The sequence below is a fragment of the Stegastes partitus genome, unplaced genomic scaffold, assembly GCF_000690725.1.
Source record: "Stegastes partitus isolate 25-593 unplaced genomic scaffold, Stegastes_partitus-1.0.2 Scaffold575, whole genome shotgun sequence".
Classification (NCBI taxonomy): Eukaryota; Metazoa; Chordata; class Actinopteri; family Pomacentridae; genus Stegastes; species Stegastes partitus.
Window position 1 is genome coordinate 268,334 of NW_007578306.1, and position 19,844 is coordinate 288,177.

General features: G+C 40.6%; 2 protein-coding genes across 2 annotated transcripts in view; both read left to right on the forward strand.

The window, feature by feature from the left end:
- ythdc2 (YTH domain containing 2) overlaps positions 1 to 5,240 on the forward strand; it is a 36,854-nt gene extending 31,614 nt beyond the window's left edge. The window contains exons 29-31 of the mRNA XM_008288809.1: positions 1,505 to 1,714; positions 1,847 to 2,029; positions 4,639 to 5,240. Coding sequence (XP_008287031.1) covers positions 1,505 to 1,714; positions 1,847 to 2,029; positions 4,639 to 4,710 — 465 coding nt within the window. The 3' untranslated portion in view covers positions 4,711 to 5,240. The remainder of the gene's footprint in view (positions 1 to 1,504; positions 1,715 to 1,846; positions 2,030 to 4,638) is intronic.
- A 1,084-nt stretch (positions 5,241 to 6,324) lies between these two features.
- On the forward strand, positions 6,325 to 19,758 carry hmgcs1 (3-hydroxy-3-methylglutaryl-CoA synthase 1 (soluble)). The gene is made up of 10 exons (XM_008288810.1): positions 6,325 to 6,391; positions 7,838 to 8,286; positions 9,797 to 9,922; positions 10,353 to 10,517; positions 12,363 to 12,531; positions 12,662 to 12,832; positions 13,275 to 13,381; positions 13,502 to 13,627; positions 14,068 to 14,225; positions 16,503 to 19,758. The coding sequence occupies exons 2-10, from the start codon at positions 7,839 to 7,841 to the stop codon at positions 16,578 to 16,580; spliced, it is 1,548 nt and encodes a 515-aa protein (XP_008287032.1). The 5' UTR covers positions 6,325 to 6,391; position 7,838; the 3' UTR covers positions 16,581 to 19,758.
- Positions 19,759 to 19,844: the final 86 nt, after the last annotated feature.

The window sequence follows — 19,844 nt, forward strand, 5'->3', positions numbered from 1 at the left end:
GTAACTCAACACTCACTCAGTCACTTGAGAGCAAACACTGCTGTAGTAAATTGACAGACTTTCCCCTTTAAAAAAGTGTCGACTATAAAAGACTGTGCAAATAATATGTAATAAATAATGAAATTCGGTCAAGTATGTATAAATATACAAAAATGTAGTTTTCAGGAGTCTCAAGATACCTAATACTCTATTAATGTATAGAATATAATCCACTGGAAGATGTACACAGATACAACTACCTACAGAATTGGAATGCTGTGACATCACCTTAAACAGGCTGTTCATGCTCAAACTCCCCCCAGTGTTGCTGAATTAAAACAATTCTTAAAGAAGTGGGTCAGAAGATCTCCACTGAGATGTGAAAGACTCATTGGCAGTTCTAGAAAAACTTAATGTCAGTTGTTGCAGCTGTGGGTGGCCCAACCAGTTATTAGGCTTAGGGGGCAATTACTTTTTCCCACAAGGCCAGGTAGCTTATATAGTAAGATTACATCTGGAAACCAAAAAAGAAACAGCAGAATTTGAAAAAAAGAAGAAAAAAAAACAGCCCTCTTTCTCCTCTCCTCTCTGTTCTTAAGCCCCCTCAACAGACGAGAACAGGCTTCAGATGTGCAAATAGTTACTAAAAGTCAGCATTTCAACATTCACACTTGCCTACCACAAGCTTAAAACTACATTCTCCTGAGTGAAAGTCATCTGCTTTTACTCCACTACTACACCTTTTTGGAAACTATTATGGTTCAGCATTAAGAAACAACAACAACAGATATTGAGTTCACTTACTGGTTGTCTGCATGCACACACATTTGAAAAGAAAAGCCCAAAATCGGCACAGCCAGCACTATTTAAAGTAAATAACAAATGCTGCAGCCTCTCTGCACAAGAGCTACTGTGCATATGTTTTTTTACAAACTGAATGTGAGCCGTCTTCTTCCTCGAACAGGGGAGTGGAATTCCCATTGAGTCTGCCTGCAGAGGTTCCTTTCTGTCACTTACTGTTTTTATGAACTGTTTATGGTGGTAATACAAAGGTTTAGTTAGTGCTTTAATAAACTACTGAAAACCTAGAACAGTGACTTTTATTGTGATGTCATTAGTGTAACTGCATATACCCTCTTGTGATAGAGTGTACAGTTTCAATTCCACGATAGTTTTAGCTTTGATTTCATCATCTTTTGTGCTCCATTGCATCCCAGGCAGGCAAGACATGTCTTAAATAGGGCAGCATTAGCGGTGCTCATTTACATTTTCACGATTATTCAGTATGAACACAGTGTTTGTCAGTTAAAAGAGAAGAGTCCTCATGGAAAACTCCTGAAATTACAACTTCATTTAACACTTGATTTAGAACATCTCATTTGTAGCAGGTGCATGTCATCCTGATTACATTTACATAATTGGTATTAGTAGTTACTTATTCATTAGTAGACGATTAAGCGAAATTCAATGAGAGGATTGTTTGTCATTTAAACTCTGTTATTTGTTTCCTCATAATTCTTCCCAGCAGATCATAAATCCAGTATCTCCTGGCCTGGTCTTTTCATCAGTCCGATACTTCATAATGAAGAGCAGTAACAGCAGGAACTTAGAAATTTCTCAGCTGAAGGGTATCTGGTCCACTACGCCAAGCAACGAGACCAAACTTACGAAGGCTTTCCTGGAGAACAGCCTCGTCATCCTCATCTTCTCTGTTCAGGGCTCTGGACACTTCCAGGTAACACTGACAGATAATAAAAAAAAAAAAAAAAAGATTCTAGAAAACCGACATTACGCTGCATGCAATCCATGATCATAAGTGCCAGAATTTTTCAAGAAACAAAAAATAAAACTGATGTATTTTTCATAGGGCTATGCCCATATGACGTCAGTCATCACTCAGGAGAACGGCCAGGACTGGGGCTTCATGGGACTAGGAGGGGTGTTCAGTGTTGAGTGGATCCACAAAGAGAGTCTTTCCTTCCAGTGCACCCAACACATCCTCAACTTATGGAACAACAACAAGATGGTCCAGATCAGCAGGGATGGGCAGGTGAAGAGTTTACTTCATGTCATAGATGCTGTTTTGACTAAATGGTACATGCAGGAAATTCCTGACAAACCTACAGCATGAATGTTTTAATCATTGTCATGTTATCCTGCTACCAGTGGATGAGAGAACACAGTCAACAGGTGATGGCTGAAATAACAACAGTAAAGTAGAACTGAAATATAGGAAAATGCCAATACTAGTATATGGAAAAAAAATATTTGAAATATTAATTTCAGTTCATTTGTAATTTCCCAAGTTTAACATGTTTGTCTCATGTCACATTGTATTCATTCCCATACATGGCATTTAGAATTATGTCTCATTCAGTATTAGGAGAAATTATTGAGTATTAAGCAAATGTTTGAGAAAATGCAGTTTCTACAGCTGATACAGTACTTCTCTAGTAAGTTTCTGCTCAACTGCAAGTCATGGCTACAACCAAAGAGCTTAGTGAGTTTGCTATTATGTTTTCATCTCTGAGAGAGAGCATTACGGCGGCTCAGAAGACAAGGAAAGACTACTAAGCTGTACAAATAAAAGAAGTACCACGCTGAAAAATCTCAAAACGGTGTGGTAGGAAGCCACAAGCAACCACGGCACTAGCAAGAATGACGGGGTAAGAGGCCAACAAGAATCTTAGTATCTCCATAAACCATCAAGACCATCCTGATGAATCTGAGCCGTTCTGGACCAACTTCTGCACAAGTCTGGTCCCCATGGATGCCGAGTAAGGAGGACTCCACTTCTCCAAGACACACACACAAAAGCTTGCAAGCCTGGACAAAGAAGAAAGCTTTTGGTCATCAATTCTTTAGTTAGATGAGATGAAAGTGGAGTTGTGTGAACACAAGGATGTGGATTTGGTTTGGAGGAAAACAGGCGAAAGTATTCGACCCCAAGAGCGCCATTTTCACAGTCAAACATGGTGGGAATGCAATGATTTGGTTTTCAGCCGATGGGCCAGGCAACCTCGTCATCATGAGAAAATGGCAGGACATTAAGATTGTGGATAAAAACATTGCGCAGTGTGTAGAAAAACTTCTCCTTGGGCAGCGTTGGACCGCCCAGCAAAGGCAGTGATGTGAGACTTACAGCCAATGTGGTCAAGTAGTGGTGAACAGGAAACAATATTAGCATTCTGAAGTGGCCCACTCAGGGTCCAGACGTGAATCCCAGCGTTACGACCCAGTTGTCTAGGATTGACTGGGGGTAACAAGTGTTATTGGTTGGGTAAAGCAATTTTTTGCTTAGTAACAAAATTGACAAAACGGTGATAACACAAAGAAAACAGAGCTAGCGAGCCTTGCTAAATCCAAGAACTGAATAAAACCAAACAAAGACTACCAGAGTTATGAAACTAGCTAAACAAAACAACTAAATTCCTTAGCCAAACCTAAACACAGCAGCAACACCCATAAGCAACAAAAGAAACTGAACAAACAAGTGCATCACAACACACATCACAGAAAACACAGGATGTGAGTGACTCCTAACCGAATTATGCACCTGCTAACCAAAACACAGGAAACTTCTAAACTTGTTACGCAGCTGCTAACAGGAGATACAGAGAATACAAACCACAAAGACAGGAGAGGCACCCAGGCAAAGTGTTCACACTGAGGCCACGTTTACACATAGCCCGGTATTTTCAAAATGGATCTATGTTCTCAGAAATAACATTGTTCACACCAGATTGTTTTCAGAAAATCTTTGTGTACACAAACTCGCATAAACGCGTCCTTATGAGCTGCTATTAGCATGCCAAACCTATAGGGGGCAGTGTAACAAGAAGCATGCTAGCCAATCAGAATCCTGGAAAAAACACAACAAATGGCATGAATTACTTCAGTGATAATGTCGTGAGGGTCATTTATTTGAACGGACAGAGAAGTAGAGCTACTCCCAAATGTGGCGTTGGAGAACAAAACAAGTAAAATACTTGAAAATGTTGACCGAGAAACATGTCAATCCAAGTATATGGACATTTCTATCACGCTTCGGAAACGTCCACTCAGGATGCAGCAATATATTTCATTACTTCTTTATTGAAAACTAGTAGAAATACCTGCGTAGTATGGGAAGAATGCAAAAACAATGTAAATGCCATTAGCAGTCAGGGTGTAAATGAAAATGTCAGACCTATGGCAAGATGGCCGCTGTAACACTGCTTTAAACCTCCTTTAATAAACAACAAAACAATTTATTAAAAGTTATTGGAACGGTTCTTGGGTTGGTTGATACATACGGTTCTGTTATCATGGAGTACTGCCTGTAGCGTGTATTGTATTTTGTCCAAAGGAATGCATGATTGAAATCCTAATTTGCTGCTTAGTAGTGAAAGTCTGCTGTATAGTGAACTGTGTATGTAAGGGGATGATTTCAGGCAGAGCTGTGGTCTAACATTTATGTACCAACAATGCAACAGCAACATTACTTTACAGTGAACATCATATAAATCATCAAAATGTTGTGCTATGCATATTTTATTTGTGCTGACAGCTATTATTTTCAAGTGCAGCATAATTAGCACAAATAGAAATCTGTTAGAAAGCAAATAGCTGATAAAGGACTGCATTCTAAATGTTCCACCATCTTTCTGTCTCATGTAGGAGTTAGAGCCCCAAGCAGGCAGCCAGCTGTTGCTACTGTGGGAGAGAAACTCTGGGAATCCTGTTCACTAAGAGGTAGCAGCCACCACACCACATGGCAGGACAACGGAAGAGGAACAGATTCATTGGAAAGAGACAGAAAAGTTCAATTCTTGGGTTTGGTTTCACAACGTTTTAGTTTTGCCTGTTTAAGGAGTAAGACTCTCAGTTCATTTTACAACATGTGTTCAAAATAGTACAGGAGTGTTTTTACAAACAGTATGTTCACCATTAAACGACTTTGACTTTACATACATCCTCAAGAATTTGTGGGAGGAAAGAAAGAGACATGTTCATATCACAAATGTGTTGTCTGTTTTGATTGGGCAAAGACCAAGGGCTCTTAGACATAATGCTGATTGTTGAAATTATTTGTTGGTTTTTATGGTACAGTTTTAACAGGTTAAAATTTGTTTAAAAAATTGCATAATTATTGTTTTCTCTACATGAATTAAGACCTCTTGAGAGTCTGGTTTTTTTTTGTTTTTTTTTTAAATTTAATGTTATGTTCATGCTAGAATTGGACCACTACAATATAAACTATTTTGTTTTTTCTTTTTAAACCCTGTTGTCTGTGAGATGTCCTTGAAGCTCTTTCACAGTGTCCTGTTAATGTCCAGCAGCCAAAATCCACTTGAAAGATGGTCATACATTTATCAGTGCAGGTCAGTTGAATGAAAGTTCACAGCATCAACGCCAGAGAGCAACTAAGTTATAACTTTGTGACTAATTCAATGGCCTTTCACTATAAGCATGTTTAAGGTCTATTTAATTGAAGACACATGCTCTTAACATATACTCTTAATGCCTGTTTAAATAGTAAAAGTATGTCTCACTGAAACTTTTATGTTTTTTCTAACCAAATAATTGCAGTTCATAGTGTCATGACATTTACTGATTATAGGCGGTTCTTTATTAGTCTTTAGTGTTTAGGTTCTATGTGTTTCGTTTGTTTAATATCCTCGTTCATATTTGGAACCTGGACTGTAATTTACATAATTTATGGATGGGTTCTATATAAAAAATGTAGAAATGATGCATTTTGCAACTATGGGCTATACTATTTAGGGTTCCACACGAAGTCATTTTATTTCAGCAGTGAAAAAGTGGACTGGTGATAATAGAGGGCACAGGCAGATAAAATAATACACGTACACAAATGTAACCCCAAAGTAGATCATTTCTTTTAATAAATGCAGCTGCAGATGCAGAAACTGGAAGGTTAAGCTTTACCAAGCAGCGGGCGTCCATGTGGAAGGAAATCAGCATTTAGTTTCAACACCTGAAATAATTTAAAAGCTGAACAGCAACACGGCAGAGTGAGCGCATCAACCACCGGTTGCCATGGACATGCTGCTCCGAAGTACGAGCGCTGCCCACTAATGTGTTAACGCGCCAGACGTTACTTCTACAGGTTGATTGGCTCATTCGCTCTCACCAGACATCGTACACGTCACACCATTGGACGGCCAAAAAGGCTTTTGCGCATGGTTGCGATTCCGAGCCTCCGATTGGCCAGGAGCAGGCGGGGCTTTGCAGCGCCGCATGACGCGTGTGAGCTGTGATTGGACAGGAGGCCAGGTGCTGGAAAGCAGAGGATACACTAGCCTGTCGTCGACAAATATAAATACAGCTCTGCTGGGCTAGTGACAGCAAGACGCGAACACTATCGGAGGAAAACGTTTGTTGTCACTGGAGGACACTTCACGCACAGGTGAGAAGCTCTGAATACTGTCTGCAGCTTCCTGTGGTTATACTTAGAGAAAGCACAACTTAAAACCTCTGCGCTTGTGTCATTTACAAACAAGATAAGTCCAAGTGTTTTAATAGTCAACAAAAGTCTGCTACTCCTTGTGTTTACGTGAACTGTTAACATTAAATCCGAGCTATGGAGTCTTCATTAGCTGCCACCTTTATGACATGGTAGGTGCAATATGTGTAGCTGAAGACACGAGCCAGCTGAAGTGCTGTAGGTCAGTTGGGGCCCCATGAGCTGGATGTCGGATACGAAACGGGTCCGTCAGCTATTTTGTTCCGGACAGAAAATTGTAGCCCGTATTAAAATCCGTTAGACTCGGTGTCCTGAATGGGAACTTTGTCCAGCGAGCTACGTTTAAAAACAAAACATTAAAAAAAAACTGGGTCGTATATGTATTTTTTGTGCAACAGACCTGATCTGGTCTGGTCATCCTTAACTGACCGACAGCGTGATCAAAAGTGGCCAGTGATGAACTCCTTACGTTCCAGGAAATTCCGTCGCCCTTTCACCTAGTTTTGTTCTTCTCTGTCCTTATCTGTCCCTATCTTCAACACAACTCTGTTGTGAAGCTGTGTCCATCCTGGCAGAGGCCAACACCACAGCACGCCGCTGCTACACACGGCTGTCAAACTTTGCCCTCCTAAGCCAACATTAGCCCTGCAAATATCCTGCTTATACAGTTTTAATTAGCTAGCCTAAGCGGCTTTGTTTGTAGTCTTATTTTTTTTCTTTTTGTTAGCGATGCCATATGTAGCAAGACAAGCGTTTTGTTAGCTTGGTAAAACAAACAGGTAATATTACCTCAATGCTGTAGTGTCATATCAGTGCTATCTCGGCTAGCATGCTACCTAGCTGGTCAGTGTTCCAGTAACCTTGTCAGATGCTAACTGCACGATAGCTGAGTAACGTTAGATGTAGCATTGCAAAGCTAACCGAGGAACAACCACATATTTCTAATGTTACTGAAAGTCTGCCATTGCGTTGAAGCTACAGTGTTATTAGGTTGGTTCTAATTTACTGGTAAGTTATCGAACTGTAGCCTCTTAAACCCGTCCACTGGTAGAAACCCAGTTCGCATGTTGGTATTGTGCCTTCAGATTTTTCTCCTGTCATGGTTGGTGCTCAGTCATGTAAATAATAGTTGGCATTCTTCAGAGTAGGTATGATGCTCTCTGACCAACTCAGCCATGTTATTGCAGTTGTTAAGTTTTGGGAGCTGCTGGCTAGTTGTGTTGCTATGTCTGTTTTCTGTCATATTGAATGGTTCCATCATTAGGAGTCAGAAGATGTAGCCTGATTAATTGCTTGTTGACTTTTCATGATTGATGCACTTTAAGACTTGCCACATATCTGTCTAGCTGATGAAATGCTGAATGGGAAACCTCTTCTCAACCTGTTCAGGATGCCTGGCTCAGCCCCGATTAGTTGCTTAGGACCATGGCCCAAAGATGTGGGTGTCATTGCCATGGAAGTGTACTTCCCATCCCAGTATGTGGATCAGACAGAACTGGAGCAGTTCGACAGTGTATCGGCTGGTAAATACACCGTGGGCCTGGGCCAAGCCCGCATGGGCTTCTGCTCGGACCGTGAGGACATCAATTCTCTGTGCCTGACTGTGGTCCAGAGGCTGATGGAGAGGAACTCCTTGTCCTATGACAGCATTGGTCGACTGGAGGTCGGCACTGAGACCATCATTGACAAGTCCAAATCTGTCAAGACAGTCATTATGCAGCTTTTTGAAGACTCTGGCAATACAGATGTGGAGGGCGTTGACACCACAAATGCTTGCTATGGAGGCACAGCTGCACTCTTCAATGCTGTTAACTGGGTGGAGTCCAGCTCATGGGATGGTAAGTAACCTAGCTTGTGTTAATGTGTGTTCATGTCTTTTCAGTTGCTTTGTTTTTTTGGGTTTTTTTGCCTTTGGTCAATAAATCAGTAAGTGTATGCAATATTGAAAGCCTGTCTCAATTTTCAAGTGTCAGAGATGACCTCTTCAAACCCACACAAATGTAGTTTTGCAATGATATAACCCAAAGAAGAATTACAAATCCCAATATTTGCGATACTGGAATCACAGAATGATTGCCATTTTTATTAGATAAATGGGGTAAGTTAATTTCATGTGGCTCAACTAATTGGTAGTATGATGCTTTGGGGCTGTTTTGGTGAAATAAAGCCAAAAAATAACATAAAAGATAAATCAATGGAATAATGCAGGAGGAGGATTACATCCTGATTCATCAGGAAAACCTAAAATCATCAGCATCTTAGCTGCAGTTGGATGTTTCAACAAGACAATGACTCCAAACACACATCAAAATTGCTAAATCAGTCTAGATTTAAGGTTTCAGACTGGTCTCCCCGTGGACTGATGAAGAAACAAGTCTGAGTCAAAAAGCCAGCAAATTTAGTTGAACTGTAACAATTCAGTCAAGACGAGTCAAAGATAAACCAGAAGCTGGTGAAACCAAAAGCACCTAGTTAAGGAAAAAGTGGCCATACGACATTTATCCAAATATTAGCACTGCTGTATGTATATTTTTAACCCATCCATTATCTTTACCTGCTTTATCGTGTAGAGGCTTGTGGAAGGCTGGAGCCATCTCAGCTGATATTGGGCAAGAGGCAGCATGACAGTCACCAGACTATTACAGGGCCAACACAAAGGGACAGACAGACAAGCCAGACACACTTAACACTTACAGACAATTTAGAATCACCAATTAACCTACCATGCATGTCCATGGGGGTCCCGTACCTGCGACAAAGTCTTTTCTATTTGCCTACTATACAGAAAAAATAAGCAGATTTTTAAAAAACTTATTCTTTCAACACAAAGAGGTCCTAATATTACACAAAGTACTACGATATGATTGCAAACACCAGAGATTTTACACTGTTAATATTTAATAGGGTATTACTGAAGTTTTGTTTTTTTTTTTCCATCAGTGATTTTGGTGAACTGACATTAGGCTGGACTCTGTTATGTTAACTGTTGTGGTTCATAATGCACACCACACAGTACCGCTCATTCAGTTGTGTTGTGGAGTGTTACTTTTTCTATCCATTTTCTATACACGACTTTATCCTCTGTAGGTCTGTAGAGGGGCTGAACAGGTCACCAGTCCAGTGAGGCAACCTGTTTCTTTTTATTAACTGTTAAGGCCTCACTGATCAAATAGTATCTTATAAGAGATAGCTGTTATCCAGACTTATTGCAACAGATGACTTGTGTCAGTCCTACAAGATGAAAGTCTATAACAATGATGTGTGAGGTTAATTCTGCTAATATCCTGCCAATTCTTTCTTAAAAGTCAATCTTGCTGTTTTCCTAATTTTCGTGTTTAATCCCTACAGGGCGTTATGCGTTGGTAGTGGCGGGGGACATCGCCGTCTATGCCACAGGGAGCGCTCGGCCTACAGGGGGTGCTGGTGCAGTGGCCATGCTGGTCGGTCCTAATGCTCCTCTGGCCTTTGAACGAGGTCAGTTAACCTAATAACTTTGTGTTTGTTGTGCTTGGTTTGTCGGGCAGCATTCCTGAGTGACTTTGTGATAAGGCCCAGCTATTGTTCAGCTGATCTTGAGGTCCAAACTTCTTTTCCAAAGCAGTGTTTATTTGTTGTTTTTTTTTTTACCTCCTCAACTGGTAGTCTTTTCACACCTGACTATGGGACTCAGCCTCCCTGTGTCTGTTTTGTTCTGTGTTTATTATTTGTTTCCTTTTTTCTGGTTCTGAAGTTTTTTTTTTTTTTAAATATGTGGATTAGGTGCTGAACTTTACATCTAAATAGCAGAAACTACTTCAGTCATTCTGGGAAAGCCCATTAGCAGCAGTACTTTTAGGGGAGCTTAAAACAAAATGTAGTCTTTTTTTTTAACAATTGCATTTGAAAATTTGTTTGAAAAATTCAGGTCTACGGGGAACCCACATGCAACATGCATATGACTTCTACAAGCCAGACATGGTGTCAGAGTACCCTGTGGTGGACGGCAAGATGTCCATAGAGTGCTACCTGAGTGCCTTGGACCGCTGCTACTCTGTGTATCGCAACAAGATCCATGCACAATGGCAAAGAGGTGAGTTAAAAATGATCCGTCAGTACGTAAGTGTTTCACAATAGCTTGTTTTTATATTAATCTACATTTAGATGCAATGTATGTAGGAGAGAGAACAGGAAGTGACATGCAGCAGATAATCTGACAGGCCAGGAATTGAGCTGGGTCTGCTGCTCAGGGATATGTTCCCATTTGGAACCACACAGCTGTTGGGTCACTTTATATTCCTCTTCAATTTAGTGAAAATACAACGTTGTGAGCATAAATCAGCTCTTTTCTATCTCTGTCTCCTACATTAAACCACGTTTGGTCAACAATGACTTCCATGTCATGTCATTTTCATTCAATAAGAGCACTGTGTGGACTGCCGCTTTAGCTCACCTGGTTGAGCTGACGACCCATGTACAGGAGCTATAGTCTCTGATGCAGCGGCCATGGGTTCAAATCTTACTCATGGCCCTTTGCTGCAACCCCTTCCCCCGTTCTCCTCCCCCACTTTCCTGTCTCTCTTTTGACTGCCCTATGTAATAAAGGCAAAAAGGCCAAAAAACAAATCCTTAAAAAAAATAAATAAATAATAGCACTCTCCTTTCAAGTTGATGAACCTAACTGAACTAACATCAGTCTTTTAAAGTGATGTCATTCTGTCACTCAGACATAGGTCACTTTTATGCTAATATTCCTAATAGCTCTATTCAGGTATACCCCTCACAGTGGCACAGTACAGTAACCACTGCCGAAATGAGTAAAACAACAAACATCTCAGGAGAGCTTCTTTGAAAAGTGGGAGAGACAGAATAAAAAGTAAACACACATTTAGCAATAAAAAGTAATTGTATTTGTTTATGACACTTCTTAATAGTTAAAACAATAATTTTTTTGGTCATGACCTGTCTGTAGAAAATTTTCTTGCTTAAAACTGGTCCGTGGTGCAAAAAAAGTTGAAGACCGCTGTCCTATACTCTAGTTTTTTTGACTCTTTAATCTCATCACTGTCTGTATTTCCATACTATCCCCTCACTGCCTTTTGACACCTGCATGAAATGCTGTAACCTGCCAATGTTCTGAGTCAGTGTACCTTCCCAGACCCTCTCCCTGTGTCTGTATGCCTGCCTCACCATATTCTGGAATGCCAATAAAACAACACAGCATTTCACATACTGTACTCACGAGTCAGGGCCTAAATATAGCACCCCTGTCTTTTTATTTAATCCAGTGCATTGAATCATTTTGAACCAAGGCTTAAGCTCCTAACATTTGATGGTCAAAATGCCATTCTGTTGGAACGCTGCTCTTGCTGCCATGCTTGTGAATGTAAGATGGGGGACCTAGTTGGATAATAGCCTAATTAGTTAAGAGGAATTAGGATGTTGCCTGCTTGCTGGGCTAAGAAGTTTACCCAAGTTCAATGAGCATGAAATAGTTTAATAAGATGAGCTCTTGGGCGTCCCTTTAGCTCACCTAGTTGAGCAGGCGACCCATAAACGGGGGCTAGAGTTCCCCGATGCAGCGGTCGTGGGTTCCACTCACGCTCACGACCCTTTGCTGCAGGTCTCTCCCCATTCTTCTCCCCCCTTTCCTGTCTATCTCTACTACTCTAAATACAGTAAGATGAGCCCTTTACCCTCATGTGCCCATGTTACAGTGGTCTGAAAAGTAGTGCCACCAAATAGTGTTGGATGCAGTTGGAACAGGCCAAGTCAAAGTGTTTGGTGACAGCTGCTCTCACTGCACTTTGCAACTGTGTCTATGAAATGGAGTCAAGTGTGGTAGCCATTCTTTAGAGCAAAAAAAGAAAGTGACAGTCATTTAATACAGAAGACTGTTTTCTAGGCTCATATTGTTTTATCATTCTTTTTGTGACAGACGGTTCAGAGAAGCGCTTCACCCTGGAGGACTTTGGCTTTTTAGTATTCCATTCTCCTTACTGCAAGCTGGTACAGAAGTCACTGGCTAGACTGATGCTGAATGACTTCCTGAGCCACCCCAGCCCCAACACTGAGACAGGACCCTTCACAGGCCTTGACGCTTTCAGGTACTTCTACTGACTTGACTAAAGTTCTACTCTAACAGGACTAGTAAAAGATTTTTAAAAAAAAAACCCTAACCCTAAGCAACACATAGCAGTGATTCTGTTGCTCATCAAGTGTGTGTTTGGTTGGCAGAGATGTGCAGCCAGAAGAGACCTATTTTGACCGCGATGTGGAGAAGGCCTTCATGAAGGCCAGCGCAGATCTGTTTGAGAGGAAGACCAAGCCATCCCTGCTGATCTCAAACCAGAACGGAAACATGTACACTCCCTCTGTCTATGGCTGCCTGGCATCACTTATTGCACAGTATGTCTCTGTTTCTGAGTTTTGTCTTTCTTCCATTAATTCATCCCAAAACTATTATTCAATTCAAACACTCGAATCCTTTGACTCGAAGCCAAAGCCACTGTTAACCTCCCTGGAAAAACTATTACGTCAGTAAAACAGCTCTATACAACAATATATTGAATGACGTATTTCCACTTTTGGTAAAGACTTTAAGTAGAAACAAGCAATTGACTACAGCCTAACACAAAAGGGAAATTGCATGTCATTTTTCAGCAATAACTACTTTTGGGTTGTAAAATTCCTACTCTTCAGGACCCCAAGAGAACATAAAGAGAGAAAAGAAAAGATGACATAACCAGATATAGATTACATGTTAATTCTCAGGCAGATTGAAATGGCCTGAAACAGTTGAGTCTCAGTGTTGTCTGTAAAGATAATCTTTGTTGTTTCTGTGTTGTAGACACACATCTTCACAGATAGCAGGACAGAGGGTTGGAGTTTTCTCCTATGGTTCAGGATTTGCTGCTACTCTGTATTCTGTCAGAGTCACACAAGACCACACCCCTGGTAGGAAAGACTCTTTTCATTTCAGTAGTGTGTTGCAGATAAAATGAGAGTGTGTAGTCATTGTAAAATTGTAGAATTAAATTGTATTTCTCTGTGTGATTTGTTGATTGTTTGTGTCAGGATCTAGTCTGGACAAACTTGTATCCAGCCTGAGCGACCTGAAAGCTAGACTGGACTCAAGGCAGAAGGTTTCCCCTGCTGTCTTCTCTGAGAATATGAAGCTGAGAGAGGAGACACACCACTTGGGTATGACCCTGCTTTCACAGCTGCTCATTCCTGCTTCTAAGGGTTAATTGTTATATTTTGACAGGGAGTGAAACTTTTATTAAATCTCCAGTTAGTGCTTATTTTCTCTGAACACATGTAAGTTGTTTGAGGGTAGTAACAAGTCTGTAAATGTTAATCCAAAATAGGAAAAGGAGCTAAACATGTTTATCAATCTTAACACAAAATTGATTGACCATCTCTTTTTTTTTTTTTTTTACTTCTTTTACTTTTGATTAGACAGGACAGTGTAGTGGTAGATGGACTGAACAAAAATGAACCGTAGTCTGAACCCTGAAATATACGTTCTGTGAGAACTGCACAACTTGTTCAAAGGGCTGTAGTCTGGGACCTTTAACAACAACATGCTTGTCTCTCTGCTTGCTTACCCTGTGATCATTTTTTTCAATCTGTCCATATAGCCAGCTACGTCCCTCGAGGCTCAGTGGAAGATTTGTTTCCAGGGACGTGGTACTTGACACGAGTGGATGACAAACACCGCAGGGAATACGCCCGTAGACCTATGGAGGATGACCTGCCAGCGGAGCCAGAGCTTGTTCGCTCCAGCACTGCCACTGAGGTACAGGATGCAAAAAGATGTCGTCAGTCAATTTGCTCCTTTGAATGTGGATGAAAGACGTTTGTTCACAGGTTTAATATCTGTAAATGTAGTGTTTGACCAGTTTCTGGCAGACCCTGATGTTGACTTGGAGTACATGTGGAGGTCCATGTAGAGAAACAAGTCCAGCATTTTTATATAAAAAAACAGAACACTGAAGATGGGTGGAATTGCCTGTACTCTGAACTAGTGTCATCTCTACATTTGGGGCCAGTGTGGCCTGGCCCCACCAGGTGTCGCTGTGGAGCTGTATGCTGGCTTAAAATAATTAAGTGGAAAAAAGTCTGGCTTTTATCGAGTAATAATCTATAAAAAATATTTATTCAAGAATAATAATACTCTAAAAAGACCAATTATGTCACCAAGATGATTTTGTTATAGACATTTATTCATAATCCAAAGGCTTTGCCCGCAGAATGCTGACAAGTAGCCGAAATTCTCTTCCACCAGAGAATGGGGCCAACCCATAAGCATTTGTTTGGGTGATGAGCTGCTGAAATCATTGTGCACATGTCCAAAACTGCTCTCTGTTGACAGCCGTGGGGCATCGTTATTGTGCTCCCAAGCCAAAGTCATCCAATTAAAATATTGGAATGAGATATGTAAATACGTAATAAACGTGTACAGGTTTGGCGGATGGTCGTACACAGAATCAGAAAAAACGTTATTTATCCCCGAGGGGCAATTAGGTGGGCAAAGAGCGACATATTACAAGTAAGTAAGAGAACAAAAAAACACAAAAAGCAGCAGATTATGTGCAGTGGCAGACCTGCAGCAAGCTAGGTTGGTTTCATTGTGAGCGAACAAGACAAAAAAAAAAAAAGTAGATTCTGTGATAACAACTTCATTTAACACTTTGCCACAACAACACTGGTGAGTGACCTTTTTTAGCGATCCTTTATTTTTAATGCTATGCATACAAAGAGGTTTTATTCTTGAATTACGGTGATGTGATGTTGCATTTAGTGTGTCGGTTTTGCCATTTTGTGTGACTCATTTAACACAGCTCAATCTCAGGTTGTACTGTATGTATGTATCAGAGAAGAATCAGGTGCTGCTTATAGCTGTAGAGTGCATTGTGCCCCACTCAACTTTTCATGCCAGAGACGCCACTGCTCTAAATAGCTCCAAGGATATATCTACAGCGCTAATTCCATCAGTACAGTACTTTGTTTAACACAAATATTTAGTGCATTCACTGACTGTCATGTGCCTTTACATTACCTACATACCTACAATGCAGCACCCTCACCAACAATTCAATAGGAGATAGGGGTGCTATGCCAGTAGCAGATAATGCAGCCTGGAATGTCTAGCAAAGGCTTTCAAACTTGTAGGACATTTTTCAGGCCTCAACCAGCTGTCTGTGGAGACACTTTATGCAGTATTCTTTCCCTTCTGATGATATTCGTTGTGGATGTGGAAAGGTGTTGGTGATTCCCTTTATGTTACTGGTAGTGAGATGCTTACTGCAGGTGTTTCCCATTCAGAAACTTGCCAAAAAGCCCAAGGATTATGCTCTTGAGCATCAAATGTAAAATCAAATGGGTGTAGATCAGAATATGGGGAAAACTAAAATAAAAAGCAACGAGGAAAAGAAAAGCCTCGAAGATATAAGCCTGTTTGCCATAAAGGATTTTCACTGCAGTTTGGGAAAAATAAAGGTCACTCTGAATTCTGGATGGCACACAGCTGTGAATTAGGACTGGAGTGAGTCAGAATGCTGTGACACAGTGTATTCCAGGATTTTCTTGTGAATTGATGGCTGTTTGTCGAGCACCTTTCAACAAATTGCAGTACAAGAAGGAAAAAGAAGGAAAAAAAAAAAAAAAAAAGGTTTTAGATAAAACATGAAAGCATCAAGACCAGGTGTAAAACATACATAAGACACGATATAAAGAAAATATAAAGCACAAATGCATAATGACTTGTAACAAAAGAAAAAATAGAATAAGACAGAATATACAGTAGAATAAATGCACAGTGCCAATGCCTTTCATGTCACTGCACTGTAGCGGCAGAGAGAAAGGAATGAAGCCCTGATCTAAAAGAACTCAGAGTTGGACAGCTAACTTTGTATTTTGGGAGTTTTCTCAGATATATGCTGCACAGAGCTGAATACCGCTTCTCCCTTTTGTAGTCCCATATGATGTTGGAGGTCTGGACTGTTCAGGTCTGAAACAAACACTTTCTAAACTACCAATCGATTTATGTCAATGATCTGTTTTCTTCTTGCAGCACATCCCCAGTCCAGCCAAGAAGATGCCTCGCATCCCTGCAGCCACTGCTGGCCCTGACGCCGCCATCAGTAACTGAGAGCACTCCACTTAGTTCTCAGAGTTATCAAGGTGCAACAGTTTGGGAACAACTACCGAACTCTGGAGGTCAGATGGCTAGCAAGAGAAGGCAGTGTCACCTCTAGATTATCACGTTAAACTTGATTAGATTGGAGCAGTGTGTTATTGAAGTGTTCAGTGGAGGACTGTGTCCTGCCTGTACCATCCTGCCATCCCCTGATCATCAACACATTATGCAGTCAGACAGGAAATTCCGTATTTCAGCAGAATCTATTTTCTTTACAGTAATTTGTTTCTTTTAGCAAGCCTTGGTTTTGATTTTGCATTTCTGCAAAAAGAACAGTTACATTTAGGAGGAGTGCAGGCAGACATTAGCGCTGAGTGCTGCAGATATGAAGTCTGCAGCTGCCAGCCAGTGTCAGTGAGAGGAAATGGACACGATTCCATGTGGCTTCAGGCCTCCTGCAGATAAATGAACAAAAGGGAGTGGGTGTCAGCTGTGTGTCTGTATCAAAATAGTGCTGCTGCCACATAAACACAGCATGTGGTGGAGCTTGAACCCCCACTCTACTGTTTGTGTTTATTACCTCAGTTTTCTATGAATAGATTTGGACTCTGTATTGTCATCATGTGACCTTGTGACCACACATCAGGAACAGCTGGACTCCAGATGCAAAACAATGCTCTGTCAAGAAGGCTTCAGAATCTTCTTTATAACCGTCTATGAAGTGTACAACTATTGATCGATCTTTATAACTATCTATGAAGTGTACAACTATTGATCGGTTTGGCACAGTGAAGTTTTCCCCATTTTTACTTAACCTTCCAGTCTACTTGGTTTTTAACACCTATAAAAGCAGTTCGAGGAGGTGAACAGCAGCAGCAAATGTTTGATAGTAGTTTAATCAGTTTACGTATTTGTCATTCGAAATTACCAAACCTTATCCAGCTTCAGCATCTTAATTGTGGGAGAAAAACAGAAACCTACCTTTTTGAAATGTGTAAAAGGAAAATCTTTTTAACCATTGGTCAGACAAAAAAAGTAGTTTTAGGACTCACCTTGGACTGCGGCTGCTTGAACTGGACAGTTCTCACTTTTTTTTGTTGTTGTTGTTTTTTGTTTTTGCCAAGTACATGATTAATCTTTTCGGATGGAACTATCAATTGCAGCTGACTATTTTTCCAAACCACATTGCAGTGTTGTAATTAGAGTATTTGAATTTTCATTGCCACCAAATGTATTAAGTTCAACATATTGAAAACAAACTAAAAACAGTGATCATGTTAGTTGAGAATTGACAACGTTGGCGTAATGTTGCTCAGCAGTAGCCAACAGCAGTATACAACCAAAAGAAAACAAAGTAGTTATGTTAAACTCGTCATGCGCTGAGATACACAGTCCTTCAGTGGGAAAATGTGACTACATATCACTGCAGTGTCTGAGAAGTGTTAACACTGCAAGTATAATTTGCTCTGAGTACAAATAGGCTTAAATCAGTGGAAACACACTCCTCCAGCCACCAGCAGGAGATGCAGCCTACACACACTGTCCACCAGGTCAAAACAGTCTTAATACGACCACCCTGCAGTAAATCCTCCCCTCAAGAGTCCAGTCAGTCTGAACGGTGTTGTGTGCTGCTGTTGAATTGTATTGTTATATTGGTGATGTTTCCAATATTTTGTCTGCCTAATTTCTGAGAATGATGGCCGACTATTTATGAAACACCTCTTTGCGTAATATAAAATGACCATGTTTAAACACTACTTTGCTAAAACATCTAAAGATTCTATAGACTGGATGTTCGTACCTTGATGAAGCCTGGCTTTACTGCAGAGCTGCCTCAGTTCAGGAGGGATGAATCAACTGGAAACAGAGTGTAAATATGACCTACGTCATGGTAAAGATTTCATCTCTGTATAAAATAATATATGCCAAGGAAAGCATCTTAGGGTCCTGACCCGTCCTACGAGTTAAATGCAGCTTCATTCTAGTTTCTGGTTCTACAGACGCTAAACAGAGTGCACAAGAGATGGTGGATAGTTTTGGGACCAAACAAAAAATATCACAGATTGGTCCTGTTTAAAGCATTTATTATTTCGGACTATAATTTATCGATACCTTGTGCAAGAGTTTGAAACCACATTACTGGGCAGCAATTGTTCCAATCACTTTGACTGTCACCTCTGTCCCACATTCATATGAATCCGTGTCACAGCTTGTGTGAATGTTAACCGCAAGGTACCAGGGTCTCCGTCTTGTCCATTAACATCACAAATATGTAATGCAGTAATTTGTACTGAAGGCTTAACATCAAAGGGCTTTATTTGGTGAAGTTACAGGACATTGAAAGGAAATTCTAGGTACGACTTGTAGAAGTGAGCAGTTTCTGTTGTCTCACTGTGGTTGCTTTTCTGTTTAACACTGACATTATTTTGAGTTGACAGTAGCTGCAGCCAGCAGCACAACAAAAATGCTGAAACAGAGCTCAGGCAGAAAACGTTAGCCTTAAACTAGCAGTCTTTATTATGTTCCTGTTGATGGTTGGACTGGCTTGTAGACTCGCACACAGGATCGGTGAAGTTGGGATAGTTGATGTAAAGGTGATTTCATTCTTAAGAAGCCTTACAATAAGTACGTTTGAACTGTAAACTGTAGACAAAGCTTTTCATCCAATAATGTACAGGTAATATTTTTAAATTGTACAGTAAATGGCAAAATGCTCTACATTTATGTGGGGCCTTTTAACCCCTCGGTTCCACAGGCGCTTTACAATGTTTCTCATTTACCCACTCATACAATGCGAGGTGCTATAATGCCATTGGGAGCAACTTTGGGTTCAATATTTAGCCCAAGACACCAAGGGATCAAACCACCAACCTTGCAATATGTGGACAAGCTGCTCTAGCACCTGAGCCGCTCACTTGGTTTCTTTGGTGTCAGACCCTGCTCACACCAACTTCAAACGCAGAGTGTCGCTGCAAGCAGACCTGGCATGACTGCAATATTACATGTGTGGTGTATATGTTTGTACAGCCTGTCTCAGAGTTCACGAAATCTTCTCCGATGTCGATGGTATGTAGAGTACAAGCTGTAAGATTATTTATGCCATGTAGATATGAATGTAATGATGTCTCAGATGAATTTTATCTCAACAGTTTGTATAAATGTAGATTCAGAATAAATGATGCTGAACATGTGTAGTGAATGATTTTTTCCCTCCAGTTATGATGAAACCATAAACTAACTACATTAATCATTTATTGTCACTGTTAAGTCTTTGCA